Here is a 17,365-nt window from a genome sequence, read left to right on the forward strand (position 1 = left end):
TGCATTTCACGAACACCTTGTATATTTACTAACTTGACTATAACGTTCCATAGTCATTAGTAGCAGATATTATCCGTTTTGGCATGTTACCTATCACTGTCAACCTCATGGTTTTAAAACACGTCTGCTAGGGAGAAATTTTCACACCCTTATAAAGAATGTTTTGTTGCCCTCTCTAACCGATATGGGATCTCACATTGACACATTAGGATATGAATCCTTGTAAACTGAGATAGACTACATTCATTCTGTCGGGTCACCAAAGCTGTGTTGATGAAAGCTTACTGGCTCGATTGACCAGAATTAGAGTCCCTCACAAAGGATTTTGTAGTTCTACGGTTATGTCGAGCACATGTAACTGAGTCGTCCGTACCTAATATAACAAAAAAATGAATCAACAATAAAAAAAATTCGAAATACGAAACAAAAACATTCAAGCGTTCGATGATCGAAACCCATCGTAGGGAGGGGGGTCCCCAAAATTAAGGGAGTGGTGAAATAATTAGAGATGAAACAGGGGCCATATCTGCTACACAAATTGCAGCAGCCATGGCTTTCAATGCACCTCCTTAACTCTGTCAGCCTTACTTATACCTCCATTCAACATGCCCTTCTCTCTCTTCATAACCACACCCTTCTAGTTATCCCGGTTTCATCTGGGTCGGGAGCATAGTGTCACGGTCATGCTCGTCCAAGGCGTGTTGCCTATGGCCGCATGCCCATGACAAGCCAAACCCTTGTCCTGTCTTTTCATTTAGTGTTTTTTCTTTTGTAATTCTAGGGCTTATGACGCCTCAAAAATATCATGTCTAGGCTTGCCAGACATAAAATGGCTCAGAATGTACTGTAGGGATATGACTAGTTGTCAACTACACCTTACCCAAGGTTATATATGCTAAACGGTTGTTATCTTTCTCTTGCTTGCTTATATAATGTCTCTTTCCAAAATCTCTCTTTCTAAAATTTCTCTCTCTCCTCGTTTTCTAAAACTTTATTTTAAAACTAAGGCTAGAGGCTCGATCATACGTTGCTTGGCCGTAGGCAACGCAAGAACAAATTAGCTGAGCTCACTTGTCGTTGGAAAGTGAGTGCCGCACAATCGCTAGTCCGCTGCCTTCGAAAGTGCGATTGTGTCACATAGCTTACCTAACATCAAATATATACTATCGATTAAACGGTTAAGACTTCGAATCTCTTGCTCCACAAGTTGTAAGAAAACGTAAGGCCAGGATTCAATATCGACGTTAAGACATACATATCTTGTCTTACCTAGTTGACCTATATTCGAGTTGAAATTTGTGCAAATTTTTTTTAATGTATAATTTTTTATTATTTAAATGGTATTTCACATTTTTACTATTTTTAAACATATGTTTAATAGCATAATTAGAAATTGCATTTTTAATTTATAAATAAAAAAATAATGGTAGTTACCCACTAAATATTTTGTTTGAATTAATTTATGAACTTAATTATTATTTTACAATATCATATAAATTATAATTATATTTTAACGTTAATAAAAATAAATGAGTATTTTATCTTTTTAACTAAATATGGATTTATTAATTTATTAATTTTCATGATAGAAGAAAATAAATAAGAATCTTTTAAGTTCACCGTACACGAGTGAACCCAACCTCTCGAGTTGAGTTGGTCCAGGTTGTCGGGTTAAATGTACACTGAACCGGAGATTAATAAAGATTAGTAAAAATAAAATTAAAAAAAATTGACACTTTTTTAACCTAGGTTACAACAAAATCTAAGTTACCCAAATAGGTCACAGAAACTTACCCAAGCTGGTAAATATTTGCTGCCTTTTTTACTTTTAAAACGAGATAATATTATGATATTATTTCCAGAAATGGAAACAGAAAAAGACTTTAAAAAATCATTTTCTTTTTACTGATTCTTAGGAGACTTTTTGGTCTTTGGATTCCTTTTTTACCATGCTGGTAATTTATTAATTACCAACCTTGCCTTTTTACACCCAATTTTTACTGTTTTAGAATGAATATTTTGCATGGTAACTCAACATTGAATTACTAAAAAAGAAAATGTACACGGTTTGTTACCGTGGTAATAACCATTTTTTTTATATAATTTCTATTATTAAAATTATTCTCACTCCGACCTAGTACTGGTTCATACATGTACCTTTCTTTTACTCGAGCACTACGAGCTTAACCCATATCAATTAAGTTATTACATACAAATAATAATAATAATAATAAATAATAATAATAATTGAGTTTTTTTTTTTTTTCATAAAAAAATATTTTGAGTAAATTAAATTTGTGATTTTAAATTTTTTTGGAGCCAAGTGGGCATTTATGTAATATTAAAAAATATTTATTATTAATTTGTATTTTTAATTACAATTTTGTAATATTAGTTGAATATTAAATTATAGGGATAATTTAGGAAATCATAGCATTTATAATGATTAGAGCCTCCAATTTAATAGTAAATTTGCAATCAAACCTTTTTGGTACAATTTCTATGGTTTAATAATGAGTGTATGAAAGGGACTTGTGAGAATATGCTATTGCAAAATTTGATGTGATTCGGATTAATATTTTGGAACCGTTTCGGAGAAAAAAATGGACTCCAAATGATTGGATTAATAGAATAATATCGTCTCGATAACTCCTGTCGATTTCAGATATCAATTCTTGCTTTTGGAATTGAGTTTTCTCTCTAGTTGAGTCAGCCCATATCGACGGTTTGCCCTCTTTTTGACGATAGTGACAACTAGTGGTGACAAACATAGCACAGCGGTTCTGGTGGTGAAACTTAATCATGCTGTAATTCATCCTCTCTTTTTCGTGGTTTTCAGTGGTTTTTTTTCTTCTCTGTCCCTTTGCGTTTCTAGCATTGGTGGATCGAGGACGTTACTTCATCTAACGTGTTACAGCTATATTGGGAGTTTTTTAGTACACGTGAGGTGAGTTAGTCACTAGCCTAGGTTTTGTGGTGTTCTTGCATTTTGAGTGTAACCTGTAATGACTTGAGTTCTACGACTTTTCTACAGGTTTTTACGGTAAAAAAACTGTGAATTTGCATGGTTTTACTTCTTAAATATTAAAAATTATAAACAATTCAATTTGAGAAACGCACTAAAAAGATCTAACTTCAATTAGAATTAAACCCGAGATCTATAATAAAGTGAAACAATCGTATAGACCAAAACCCTATAAGCTCGATTAAGGAAGGTTGTTGTAACATAGACAGTCATTAGGTGGTGTGCCATTAAGAACGTTGGTCACTCAAAGGGGTGGATTGTGAGACCCCATATTGGTTGGAGAGGGGAACGAAACATTACTTATAAGGGTGTGAAAACCTCTACCAAGAGACTGTTTTAAATCTTGGAGGGAAGTCCAGAATAGAAAGCCAAAAAATGACAATATCTACTAACGGTGGACGTGGGCTATTATAGTTACTTCGAGAGTTATAAGAGACTTTATCTCAACCGATGAGAATCGACACCTCATTGGAGGAGTCGAGTCCCACCCATCATAGTGGCTCGTGAATTGTATGATTAGTTTTTATACTCTCGTGATTTACACATAAACACAGGCACGAGGTCCAAAAATTGACAACTTAAAATACACGATACGTGGCAAACAATGTAGTTTGACGACCTGTAATCTAACGACCAACGTCGTTTGAGTTACGGGGTAGAGTATGGATAAAGAATGTTACGAAAATAAATGTGATTTTGTTAATAAAAAACTTTCTCCTTGGATTTGGAACACATTTAATGCAATTCATTAATTAACAATTAAATGGGTTTCAAGTAAAGTTGGCAAATCTCAACCACCAATGGTGATTTTGATTCTTCATTTTAGTACTCTAAGTGGACCAATTCTTAGATTCACCTTTAAATTCAAATACAAAAGGTAGCGTTTTTATTCCCACGTCTCGATATTGTCCGCTTTGACTTGTTATGTATCGTCTCGATTTCATGGTTTTAAAACGCGTCTATTAAGGAGAGGTTTACATACCCTTATAAAATGATTCGTTTCCGTTTTCAACCGATGTGAGATCTCACAATTTACCTCCTTGGGGGCCCAGCATCCTTGCTGGGCACACCGCGTGGTGTTCGTCAACCTCATGGTTCTAAAATGCGTCTATTAAGAAGATGTTTGCACACCCTTATAAGATGATTTGTTTCCCTTTTCAACCGATGTGGGATCTCACAATCTATTCCCTTGGGTGCCAGCATTTTCGCTGGGCACACCACACGGTGTCTGGCTTTGATACCATTTGTAACAGTCTAAGCCCGCCGTTAGCAGATATTGTCTGCTTTAGCTCATTACGTATCGTCGTCAACCTCACGATTTTAAAATACGTCTACTAGGGAAAGGTTTACACACCATTATAAAATGATTCGTTTCCCTTTCCAACCGATGTGGGATCTCACAATCTACCCCATTGGGAGACCAGCGTCGTCGCTGGGCACACTGCGTGATTGTTCGGCTCTAATACCATTTGTAACAGCCTAAGCCCTCCGTTAGCCGATATTGTCTGCATTGGCCCATTACGTATCGTCGTCAACCTCACGATTTTAAAATACATCTACTAGGGAGAGGTTTTCACACCCTTATAAAGTGCTTCATTTCCCTCTTCGACCGATGTGGGATCTCACAATCTACCCGTTGGAAGCCCAACGTCTTCATTGGGCACACCGTGTGGTGTCTGACTCATATACCATTTGTAACAGCTTAAGCCCACCGTTAGTAGATATAGGAAAATATTGTCTGACCAAAGTGCTCAATTTCCCTCCTCAATCGATATAGGATCTCACAATCTATCCCTTGGGAGCCCAGCGTCTTCATTGGGCACACCATGTGGTGTTTGACTCTTATACCATTTGTAACAGCCTAAGCCCACCGTTAGTAGATATCGGTAAATATTGTCTAACCCTTATAAAGTGCTTTATTTCCCTCCTCAACCGATATGAGATCTCACAATCTACCCCTCGGGAGCCCAGCGTCTTCACTGGGCACACCGTGTGTTGTCTGACTCTTATGCCATTTGTAAGAGCCTAAGTCCACCACTAGTAGATATTTTTTTGCTTTGACCCATTACATATCACCGTCAGTCCCACGAATTTAAAACACGTCTACTAAGGAGAGATTTATATACCCTCATAAAGTGTTTCGTTTTTCTCTCTAACCGACGTCAGATCTCACCGTGTTAACGTGTTAAAGAGAAGTGGATTGGAGTAGAATTGAGTTTGAAGATTTGGTTGCAATCATGGATAAGTCTCATCTTAATTAAGTATACTTAGAGATAATGATGATGATGAACAAGAAACATCAAATAATTTAAAAAAAAAAAGAAAAAAAAGAAGAAAAAGAGAAAATGTGGGACCCAATTTCAAAATTAGGTTTTTTTTCCCCAATTTTTTGAGAATTATCTCAAAGAAAAAAAAAAAGAAAAAAATTGGGACCTATCTTCTTCGCTGGAATCTCTTTGATATGATAAAGGGTTATATTTTGCATACAGAGGAAGAACAGAGCAAGCAGTGCATATAATACACACGTATGACAAGATTTATACTGTTTTGACAATTACTCTTTTAACTTTCAAGTAGTAGATCTGTAATCTTCTATCACCACTACGCCATTCCGTTTTTCTCTCTCCTGTTTAGAGAGAGAAACCTGTCACTCCCTGCTCTTCTTACTCTACTAAGCAAACCCACTTCGCTAAATGCTTCAAAACCCTACTGATTTCTGAGCCCATTGTGTGTTTTTCTTGGGGAAAACGGATTTTTCTTGAAGACCCAGTAAGGTTTTTGAGGATTTGGGTTCTTGGGTTTGTGTTTTCTTGAAGAAACAGAGGAGAAAAATGGATGCATATGAAGCAAGTAGTTTGGTTTATGCGAAGATCAAGAACTTGGAGCCTGAAAACGCTTCGAAAATCATGGGGTTTCTTCTCATTCAAGACCTTGGCGATAAGGAGTTGATTCGTTTGGCTTTTGGCCCTGAAACCCTTTTGCATTCATTGATTTTGAAGGCCAAAGCTCATTTAGGGTTTTCTCTGAACTCTTCTTCTTCTTCAACGCCTTCTTCGCCTTCGCCTCTTAATCCCATCGCTAGACCTTCCAACACTAACCCTTTCTCTCAATCTAAAAACCCTTCTTCTTCTTCTCCTTCCTCAACAAGTTCTTGGTCGTTTTCAGGAATCACTAACAATGTCATTAGCCCTAAATCCACTTCCCTTCTTTCTTATGACTGTATTCGAGCTCCCCCTTTTTCAATGCCTCCATTTTTGCAGCACAAAAATGGGTTTGGAGATTCTGAAGTCAGTGAAGAGCCGCAAGTTAACGATTACCTTTCGTTTCTAAACGAGTCGTCTTCTTCAAGAGGTGAGCAGAATTGGAGTCAATCTATGGATAATGCTGAGACCCCTTTTCATAGAAGGAGCTACTCTGCTAGTGATGTTTGTTTTGGCTCAGAAGATGGAGGATTTGGAGTTGGGTATAAGCCTTGTCTTTACTTTGCTAGAGGGTTTTGTAAAAATGGTAGCAATTGCAAGTTCTTGCATGGCGATTTCCCTGACTTGGTTGATCCTTCTGCTGCCATTGTTGGGTCTCCTAGCAAACTAGAGGGCTTGTTTGATCAACGTGAGGAGTTCATGAGATATAAGGCTGCTCAACAACAGAGATTAGCCACTGCTTCTGAGTTCATGGCTGGAGTTTCACCTTCTCAGTATAACAAATACATCAATTTTCTACTTCAACAACAGAATGAAACTCATAGGTAACAACCAAATATAGTGCATGAATCCCATAATATTTGTCTTGTTTTTGGGAATTTTAGCTTGGGAATGGTCTATAATGCAATGTTTCTTCACTATTTGGAATGGATAATCTAGAGCTACAGCAGCAGCGCTCATGATGGGAGATGAGTATCAAAAGTTTGGCATTTCCAGAAACGAAAGGAATGATTTCTTGGCTTTGGCTGCCGAGAAGCGAAATTCAGCGTCGAGACAGATTTATTTGACATTCCCAGCTGATAGCACCTTCAAGGATGAAGATGTTTCAGAGTATTTCAGGTAACCAGTTAAAATATCCCGATGAACCGTTCGTGTCATTGTCGCTCCAACGTTATATGAATCCAACTTTGAGTATGATGATCTGAAATGTTTTTGTTTTATATATGAGTATGATGATTACCTGCATCTGATTCATAGTTTTCTGTATTAAAACTTTTCAGGGTTTTAAGGAGGCTGGCCATTGAGGTTTTTTAAAGCATATTGAAATAAGCCTAAGTTTCAGTACAATTGCTTTCACTTTGTACTGATTCTTAACATATAATTATCTCTCACTTAATTTCCCGTTTACCGGAATCGAGCCTTCGTTCATGTTCTATGCCTCTGCCTTCTGTTCAAACCTTCTTTGTTCTATTACAACTTTGGTTCGAGAATGGTGCGAGATTCTTCAAATGTACCTACTTCTCAATGCATTTAAACATATTTAGATGGTTTGATATATGCTTGAACATGAATTCATTGGATTTTAGATTTTCATTTGTAGTAAATCCAATAGAATAAGAGTTTCTTGAGGTGTTGTTTTTATGAACTCGACGAGATTTCTTTTCTTGTTCTGTTTTCTAACAAAAGAAGAAAAGAAACGAAAAGAGAAGATAAATACCTGAGTACATACTGAAGAAGTCTGAACACTATGCAACACAAACACTGAACGAGATAGGAAAAATGTTCCGTGTATGCGGTTGTTTGTTTATGCACCTACGTGTCTCGTGCGAATACTTGCATAATTGTGGTCTTCATTCAAACATTTACTTTGACGACGTATTATGAGTAAAAGATACGATATTTATACGTTCAGTTTCATACAATACTCAAGAGTATGTCTCAGAAACAAAGCTGCACTTTTTGCTACATCATATATGAATTTATCTTAGTTTAGTTGGTACGGGTTTTTGTTGATTTGATTTGCTTGATTGTAAACCGACTGGCCATAATCTACATTGAAGCAAATTGTAAAGCGATTAGTGATTGATGAACTCTCATGTCTTACCTTTTTGCAGCAAATTTGGGCCTGTGCAAGATGTTAGGATTCCGTACCAACAGAAGAGGATGTTCGGGTTCGTTACGTTTGTCTATCCAGAAACGGTAAAACATATATTGGCAAAGGGGAACCCACATTTCATATGCGAATCACGAGTACTCGTGAAACCATACAAAGAGAAGGGAAAAGTTCCAGAAAAGTAAATTTACCTTGAAAACACTTTTTTATGTTCTATATTGTTCCCTTTCTACCTTTAAAAGTGATGTTTATAGTTGGGATGATGGAATGTAGGAGGCAGCAGCATCAACAACCGCAACTCGAGAGGGGAGACTTTTCTCCTTGTTTGAGCCCCTCTGGACTGGACGCTCGGGATCCTTACGACCTAAACCTCGGTATGAAATAACTAGGCAGGCCCCTTTCCCCCAAATTCGACAGCCAAAGAAACCATATGTCTCTAATGGGTTATTCATATGAACCATTTGATTTACAGGAGCAAGAATGATGTATAACACTCAAGGGATGATGTTGCGTAGGAAATTAGAAGAGCAAGCTGAGTTGCAGCAAGCACTCGAACTTCAGGGAAGAAGGCTATTGAATCTCCAGCTTCCCGACTTGAAGAACGATCAGCTACACCACCATCACCCACACAATTTACCTATCTGTTCTCCATTATCCACCGAATCGCATAATCAAATGAATCAGAATATTTATCCTCCTGATTTTATAAACCAAGAAGCTTCTGAAGGTTTGCTGATTCTTCATAGTCTTCTCTCCTTTCTTTTGCTCGAACGTTTTCAATTGTTAGCTGACGATGAGAGCTGTTTCAGGTCATGAGAATAACCAAGTAACTACCAACAATGCGATGAGCACGCCGCAAAACTTTCAGCTGGAAGAGAATCCTTGTTTTATCCAAAGCAAAGCCATGGACGACGGCTACAACTCCAAACTGCTCGAAATCCACAAAAGGTCTAATTAAAACATCATAAGCACGAGATTATTTTCGTCGTACATTGTATTAACCATATTCTTCTCTATCATTTACTTTGGCCATGAGGTCAGTGTTGAGCAGGTCCTTCCTGATAGCCCATTTGCTTCTCCTAAAAAATCTGCATCGAGCCAACATCTCGACTTTTCTTCTGTTAAAGCAGACGGGTGTGGTCCCAATACATTACCGTCATCGTCTCAGAGCAACGCATCACTGGCTACCGGTCTTGCTGGTGACATAGCTGCCCCTTAATTAACCTTTTACCCCACAGCTGAATGGCAAGGTCCTGTTATCCTCTTCCTTGTGGTACCTCACTTTCCATCAAGCTAATTTTAGAAGTCAGTTATTCAAAGTAAGATACATTACTTTCCTTAGGTTTCTATTCCTTGTGTGAATCTTTTAAAATATAGGCAATAACTACAAGAGCATGGCCAGCAAATATCAACAATGTTAGGGTAAGACTCCACCGATCTCTACCTCCTCGATTTTCTTATACTTTCTGGGCGTTATGTTTCGAGTTCAATCAAATGAAAACTGCTAACGGTGTTCGTATTTTATCTACGCAGAAAAAAAAAATTAGAAAAGCGTATAGCAGGCAGAAGAATCATCCCCCGGATGTATAGCGAAATTATACCTACTTCGAAGAGTAGATCTATTACTACTATAGAGAGAAGATCTCCACAAGTATCATCTTCATCAATTTTACATACTCCTAACAGCAAATACATATATAAATTCATACATTTAGGACAGATGATTTGGTTTATGAGAGTTGAGTTAGGGTCTTCTGTGTTTATTATTATTATTACTATCTTGTGCTGGACCATGCTGACTAAAGAACTACGGTCGTCGGGTCGGGTTAACTCCGTTTTACATTTTGCATCTACACATAAGTTCTTGTGTTTGTTCCTGGCATTATTCATAGTTAGGTAGAATTTGAAGTTTGTGTGAAAGCTCACAAGAGCCTGTTGTGTATATAGTAGTAGGGTTGTTAGTGGATATAAGAAGACTTGAGAAATTTGTTGCAGCGGACACTCATTGGGACCAAAGAGCTACTTGCTTTACTCTGATCTTTTCCTCCTCTAGATATAATATCATAATTTGATGATGGGTTGAATTGAAATTGACAAAACAAGGACAAAAATGGATTTTGATTTGGTTTGTGAAAGTTTTTAGCTTTAGAGGACTGTTTTGTCTCGCACTGTTGTTGTTGAGGCCCACACCCAAAGGGTATCACATGGGGGCACTGACATATATATATATGTTGTTATTGTTTGTGATGTGCTTTGTTTTGTGTGCATGGAGGGAGGTGTGTGGGGGAGGTCCCTACTTTTTGTACTGGCATGGATGGGTAGCGTTTGGAAAGCCCAAAGAGAACAATATCTGCCCGTGGTGGGTTTAGGCTATTACAAATGGTATCAGAGTCAGATATTGAGCGACTTGTTGATCCCCCACGAGGCGGTGTGCCAACAAGGACGCTAGGCGTCGAAGGAGAGGTGGATTGTGAGATCCTACCTCGGTTGGGGAGGAGAATGAAACATTTTTTTTATAAAGGTGTGGGAATCTCTCCCTGATAGACGCGCTTTATAAACTTTGAGGGAAAGCCTACAAAAGACAATATCTGTTAGCGATTGTTACACATGCTAACGGTTTTTTGTTGGACCCGAAATATCCAACTTTCTCTCCGTTCAGCCTGTTAGTGAATGGTCATTTCTTGGGGTTTGAATGAGAATTTTTGAGTAGAAATCACTCCATTGAGGAAGACAGAATGAGTTTGTCTGAGTGTGTTGGTGGCAAAGAAAGTGTACCATAGAAAGACAAACACAGAGATGATGCACATGGACTATCTCGTTTTGGATGCCAATGTGGCCATCCCATGCCTTTTGTTTTGTTCCATTCAAAGTTTTTTGGTGCTTTTCCAACATGCTTTTCAAAATTTGGAGTCTTTCATCACTCCGTTTTGTTTGTCTAATAGCTTCGTATACACGAACATACCGATCTGTATCTGTATACGTATAGTTCATCGTGTTTTGAATTCGAACTTAGTTTTAATTGAGATTCGAGTTTTCAAATTATTTTGGTGTTAAATTCAAACGAAACTTTTTAAAATTTATGGTACTAAGAAAAGAAAAAGGTAAAAAATCTCGAGTGATTTATATATTTGACCTTAATGAAGAGCTTTCTACTAGATATGAACTCTCAATCTCGAGGTAGAGCAATTAGATTGACGAACAATTTAAAAATTATATCTTGAAATTTTGATCAAGGTAAATATATATATATATTTTTTAAGAAAATCAAAATATTAAAAGTTAAAAAAAAAAAAAGAAAAAAAAAACCATTTATGATCTATATTATATAATTGCAAACCATTTAATGAAGCATGGAATGTAATAAGTCATTTAATATGAACCATTTGAATTATTTTATTCAATTATTTTTTTAAAAATAATTTGATCTCATCTATTCTATATTCACATGCATTTGAATTTAATTATTATTTAAAAAAAACACTGAAAAAGACGTTTAGCTAGTTTTCTTTGAAAAGTACTATAGGTGTTCAGATGACTCGAGAATCCAACCAACTTAAACTACCCATACTAAACAATAAATATTGGAATGAGTTAAATTCGAAAAGGTTCGTGAATTGACATTTTTTTTTTTTTTTGCTTGAATCAACCTGACCGATCTAACCAACCCGAAAATACGGTTACAATACAATCTTACTTTTAAGATTATTATGAAAATTTAAGAATATTTGACAGTTGTAACTAAGGTTAGTGATGTGTCGTCACTTGTAAATGTTTTTAATGAGATTTTAGTTATTAATGTAATAAATTTAGTGGATAACTAAGATTTTTTTTTTTTAAAATAACTGGAAATAGAGGGTTGGGTTGAGCGGTGGAACTCATTCGAGTTGCTCAGATCACCAACCCAACCAACTCGAAATTTCGAGTTAGTTGAAAATATTTTTCAAACCCAACCCGATCGGGTTAGTAAAAAAACCAAGAAAAAGAAAGAAGTTATTTTAGTAGCTTTTATAGGTCAATTAAATTATTGGACCATAAAATATTTCTCAATAATTTTGTGTCATTTACTATACATTAAATACACAATAAATTACAGATCATTCATTTTTACTATTAATGTATTGATATCTTGACACACTAATAATTTATTTATATAAGTATAGTAATTTATGCTTATATAGCTACCGAGATATATATCGTCTTACCAAACAAGACTGGCTTCTAACCAACCCGTGAAGGCTGGTGGCCGTTCAATTGTTCGAACGTTTTTCTTTCTCCTATTATTAGAGTAGGGTGGTTGGTTCCGATTCGACAAGGTAAAATACCTGGTCGAAGATCCAGTACACTAGGTAGTAGGCGTTTTTGTACGAGTTCAAAATAAAAAAAATTTAGCCAATTTGAGTATATCTAAATTGATAAGACACAAATTATCGTCTCAAAGATTCATAGTTCTTTCTCAATTGTTGAACTAAAAAAAAGGACAACTTTTGAATTTCCGTTTTGTCCCTTTTAAATTTATGTCGAATTTTGATGAAAAAAAAAACCCATTATGATTAGGACCGCTTAGCAACGAAATTGGAAAGGTAAAAAAAAGGCTAACTTAGGCCCATTTTCATCGAAATCGAAGTTGTGTTACAATTGAATATGATGAACCCGACTACACTTATTGTGGCTGGCCCAATAGTTTTCATAATGCTATTATCTTGGTATTAATATCGAATCACTAGACACGTAAACGCCTGTTATCAGTTCCCAAAAGCCATGAACAATCGTTTGTGGCCTTAGCTACTCGTTTTGGTGACCACAATGGATAATTACCTTATCAAACAACGTGTTTTGACACAAAACACCCTAAAGACCTTTCAATTTTATGTTCAATAGATCCATGATTTTTATCGAAAAATATCCCGTGGACAAAGAGTTTACTAGATACCAAATTCAAAAACTAAGTTCGTTAGTTTCTGAAAATTCAAACATCGTTGGATTCTTGTGACCCGAGATTGAGATCTTTATTACTATTTGTTGAACTACGCCCGGCAAAAAAGAAAGAAAAATCAAAACCTAGAACCCTACGAAGCCATAGCTTAACCTAGATAAGTTAATACTCTCTTATCCACTTTTGATTACGAGGAAATCGCTAATATCAATGGAACTAGAGTTTGAAATGAAAATTATAGGGAATAACGTCATAAATGGAATTTGGTGTTTAAAAAACTCGATCAATTCAACTCAACTCGACTCAATTCGTACCGTTTGAATTTGGTTACGAGTTTATTTAGGTTGGGTTAGGTTCAAATAAATAAAAATTTTATGTATTGAATTGGTTCATGAGTTCTCAGACCCAATCGAAATTTATTAATTTTTTTAAAAATAAATGTTTGAAAATGAATAAATAGATATTTTATAAACTAGCGTTTCAGTTTTGTTAAAAATAAAAAATTTAAATAAATGACCCGAACAACCCGAACTAATCTAACCGAAAAAATTTATGGTTGAATTGAGTTGAGTTCATTATTTAACGAGAGCTGTCTGTGTTGAAAAAAATTTACAACCCGAACAATTAGATTGAGTCTTGAAACTGTCTAAAACCAACCCGATTTAATTCAATTCACGAACACCTGTAAAAATTAACGAGAAAACGGAATTGGGAAGTGAGATTTTTGATGGGGAGTTTTGAAAAAGTGGCCAATGGAACATTAATATGTTTGCACACTTATCAAACCAATGTATTCAAATCTCCACTTTTGGTCGGCTACTTGTCCCTCCACATTTTTTCTCCTTACCCGACCAAGTTCTTGTTTTAAGGCATCAATTCAAGTGTAGTTTGAGTTTAGGGTAGGAGGTACCGAACCCGAGTTTGATTAGACAGCTACACGATTTACCGTTCTTACCTTTAAAAAATGTCTAAACCCGAGTTTAAGGTAGGAGGTACCAAACCCGAGTTCAAAGAGGACAATATCTGCTAGCAGTAGGCTTGAGTTACAAATGGTATCAAAACTAGACCCAGACAATGTGCTAGCCACGATGTTAGGTCTTGAGATCCCACATTGGTTGGAGAGAGAAACGAAATATTTCTTACAAGGGTATGAAGACCTCTCCACAGTAAACACGTTTCAAAACCTTGAAGGGAAACTTGAAACGAAAAAGCCTGAAAAGGACAATATCGGCTAGCAGTGAGTTTAGTTGTTACAATATGAGATTGAAGTATTCCCGTTGAAGAAATCCTAAAAAAACATAAATTTTCTTAAAGGTTACTCAAACTGTGATGTCCGGGGACAAGAACAAAACACCATCTTATAAGGGTGTGGAAACCTTCCCCTAGCAGACGCGTTTTACAGCCTGAAGGGAATGTCCAAAGAGGACAATATCTGCTAACGGTGAATCTGAATCGTTACAGAAACGATACGATTACCATTAGAAAGAATATCGGTCTTAGACAAACGTCACCGAAACAATATATATATTAAAAGANAAAAAAAAAAAAAAAAAAAAAAAAAAAAAAAAAAAAAAAAAAAAAAAAAACTTTTTTTTAGTCAAAACAAAAATCAAAAGAAAATAAAAAAGAAATTATTAAAGAAAAGTATGAAAAGGAAAGGTTTTATGTCACTAATTGGATTATTTTGTCCACAAAATCCCATTTGTTAAGGTGTCTAATCAAAGTTACATCGCTTTGAATATGTCATTACTTCCCGACTATTTATTAATTAAAAGTTATTGCTTATACCAGCAACGTGCACCGTTCTTTTCGATGGCTCAATCATAATTCTTTACTTGAATCAATTCTATGGATGACCATCTTGAAAATGTTATGAGATTGGCATCCGTGTTGGTCCTTCTGTGTGGATAGTCGAGTAAGTAACATAATCGTGTCGCATGAGATATAGGAGAATGTCGGGGCTACTAAGTGCCGAACCCAGATTTCGAATCTTGAATAGAGTCATTACAAATGGTATGAGATTAACACTTCTCTAAGTAAGTGGTTCGAGGACGAACCAACGCAGAAGCTGATTGACATGTGACATGTGAGTAAATGAAGGGTACATGAATGAACCGAGACTACATTCAAATGGATTCTGATCACTATAGGAAGATAAAAGATTATACATTTATTTTTTACGTCAGGTAAATGCATATGCCGGTTTATTAGGTCAATAATACTTGCTTTTTCACTGACAAGACGTAATAGAAGCTCGTTTTTAAATTTAACCGAAAAGATTAAAGATTGGAACGTATAATATTTTAATAAAAAGTAGATTTAGAGTAATATTAAAAGGAAAGAGTATTGATAGAATAGGGCATGTTGATGAATTTAAATTACAATTAATGATCAATAAAAGCTAATATGAATAGATTGGCATTAAATTTAAATAAATACAATAAAAGCCATTTTAAGTCTAAGATGATGTGAAATTCCTATATTGCCCTCTCCAAGACCAAGGACAAGCAAAGGAGGCCAAATTGGATGGTACCCTTGTCTAGAAAATCGAAAATTAGGTTTGCGGGTTGACATTTTTTTACTCGGATCAACACGACTAACCTGAAAAATAGGATTACGACCCAACCCTACTTTTAAAAAATTAAGAATATTTAACGTTTGTAATTGATATTAGTGATGCGTATGTATTATCGATTAATTGATTTTTTTTTAAATAATTAAAAAAATAACCCGACTCGTAAATAAAGAATTTGGTTGTGAACTTTATTCGGATTGGTCTGCTCGAGACATACCAATATTGGTGTACGAGCGAAATATGTGACACCTTAAATGCAATCATTGTTAACTATTGTAAGTAATTAATTGATGTTGGAAAAGAAGCCACAAAAGGGCTTTTTGACACAACAAATAACTCATAAGGATTTCCTATGTATTCATGGTGTTATCTTGCTTGGTGGGATCTTAACACACAAATTACCATGCTATCATCTCGTCTTCTATCGTATGTAGGTTGATCTAACGGTCATAATGACTTCGAGGGAGTGTGTAACAGTCCAAACCCACAACTAGTAGATATTGTCCGCTCTGTCCCGTTATGTATCGTCATTAGCCTCACGGTTTCAAAACGTGTTTACTAGGGAGAGCTTTCCACACCCTTATAAGGAATGTTTCGCTCCCCTCTCCAACCAAAGTGGGATCTCACAATCCACCTCCTTTGGGTGTCAGCGTCCTCGCTGGCACACCACCCAGATTGTGAGATCCTACATTGGTTTGAGAGGAGAACGAAACATTTCTTATAAAAGTGTGAAAACATCTCCCTAGCAAACACGTTTTAGAACCGTGAGACTAACGACGATACGTAACGAGCCAAAACAGATAATATCTACGAACAGTGAGCTTGAGCTGTTACAGAATGAGTTTAAGCCTTAATAATTAGATACCTAGGTTTTAATATCATACGTGTTTTTGTTTCAACCGAATGAAATAGGGTTAGACAGTTGTCTACTGAGATTAGTCGAGGTGAACACAAGTTGACCCGAACACTTATTACTGTAATAAAAATAATGGGTATTTTCTTTGCATCATAAAGATTGTACATATCTTTGTAGGGTCATCCTACATAATTGAGTTCATACTTATTATTTACTTTAACAAATGCATGTCAAAGAGCTTTAAGTACATTTTAACGCTCCGTGTCCTAGATTCTCACAGACCAACCATTCAACATGTTTTGTTCTCACTCACATGCTTTTTAGAACAATAAATCCTAGGTACGTAGGTAGGTGACCACTGACTTGAATTACCCGTTTTTTCTTTAAGCCCTTTACTATGTACGTTGTCCTTCTAGACTACTAGGATACTCACGGTGGTTGACTAAATTGAAGCTTTTGACCAAAATCGTAATTTAACCTATTTTTTCTATATCTCCCTCTCAGTCCCGAGATTCATTTTTGGAGATATTCTAACTCGGGACAATCCGATTATTTATATTTGTTTTATTCGTGTCCTACTCATCGAACCATTTTTAATTATATATTTTGCAAAAATTAGACCATGGTCTTGTCTTCTATGCTAGTGGTCCAAAAAACTAAGCCTACTTTTATCAATTCAATTATAGTGTGATAATTATTTTAATATTTTCAAATTCTTTTTTATTTTATTTTATTTTATTTTATAAATTATTTTATCATTAATCAAGATTAAGGGATTAATTAGAGCGTTAATTACGTGATTTTATTAATCTTTATTTTAAAATTCAAAACCTGATTTCTTTTTATTGAATTTCACAAAATAAGTTAAAAAAAAAAACTAAGGGGTAAAAATCGTAATTACTGCAAAAATAAGGGGTAAAAATGTGGAATTGCATAGGGAAA

At 35.7% G+C, this 17,365-nt stretch overlaps 1 protein-coding gene across 2 annotated transcripts; it reads left to right on the forward strand.

Annotated features, from left to right (window-relative positions):
* Window positions 1-5,520: 5,520 nt before the first annotated feature.
* LOC111793565 (zinc finger CCCH domain-containing protein 55) lies at window positions 5,521-10,096 on the forward strand. 2 transcript variants are annotated; one of them, XM_023675506.1, is made up of 9 exons: window positions 5,521-6,770; window positions 6,886-7,065; window positions 8,061-8,240; window positions 8,333-8,433; window positions 8,532-8,786; window positions 8,869-9,007; window positions 9,101-9,332; window positions 9,437-9,481; window positions 9,593-10,096. In XM_023675506.1, exons 1-7 carry the CDS (start codon window positions 5,857-5,859, stop codon window positions 9,276-9,278), a joined length of 1,947 nt encoding a protein of 648 aa, XP_023531274.1. In that variant the 5' UTR covers window positions 5,521-5,856; the 3' UTR covers window positions 9,279-9,332; window positions 9,437-9,481; window positions 9,593-10,096. The 2 variants fall into 2 exon arrangements, with proteins under 2 accessions (XP_023531274.1, XP_023531272.1); XM_023675504.1 differs by having other exon boundaries at window positions 9,101-9,481; window positions 9,593-10,053.
* The last annotated feature ends 7,269 nt before the right edge of the window (window positions 10,097-17,365 follow it).

This window comes from Cucurbita pepo, chromosome LG04 (genome assembly GCF_002806865.2).
Source record: "Cucurbita pepo subsp. pepo cultivar mu-cu-16 chromosome LG04, ASM280686v2, whole genome shotgun sequence".
Taxonomy (NCBI): domain Eukaryota; kingdom Viridiplantae; phylum Streptophyta; class Magnoliopsida; order Cucurbitales; family Cucurbitaceae; genus Cucurbita; species Cucurbita pepo.

Coding starts and splice junctions, on each gene's coding strand:
- LOC111793565 (XM_023675506.1), top strand. CDS start 5,857: ATGGATGCATATGAAGCAAGTAGTTTGGTTTATGCGAAGATCAAGAAC. Junction 6,771..6,885: donor CAACAGAATGAAACTCATAG/GTAACAACCAAA, acceptor TGGATAATCTAG/AGCTACAGCAGCAGCGCTCA. Junction 8,787..8,868: donor AAACCAAGAAGCTTCTGAAG/GTTTGCTGATTC, acceptor GAGCTGTTTCAG/GTCATGAGAATAACCAAGTA.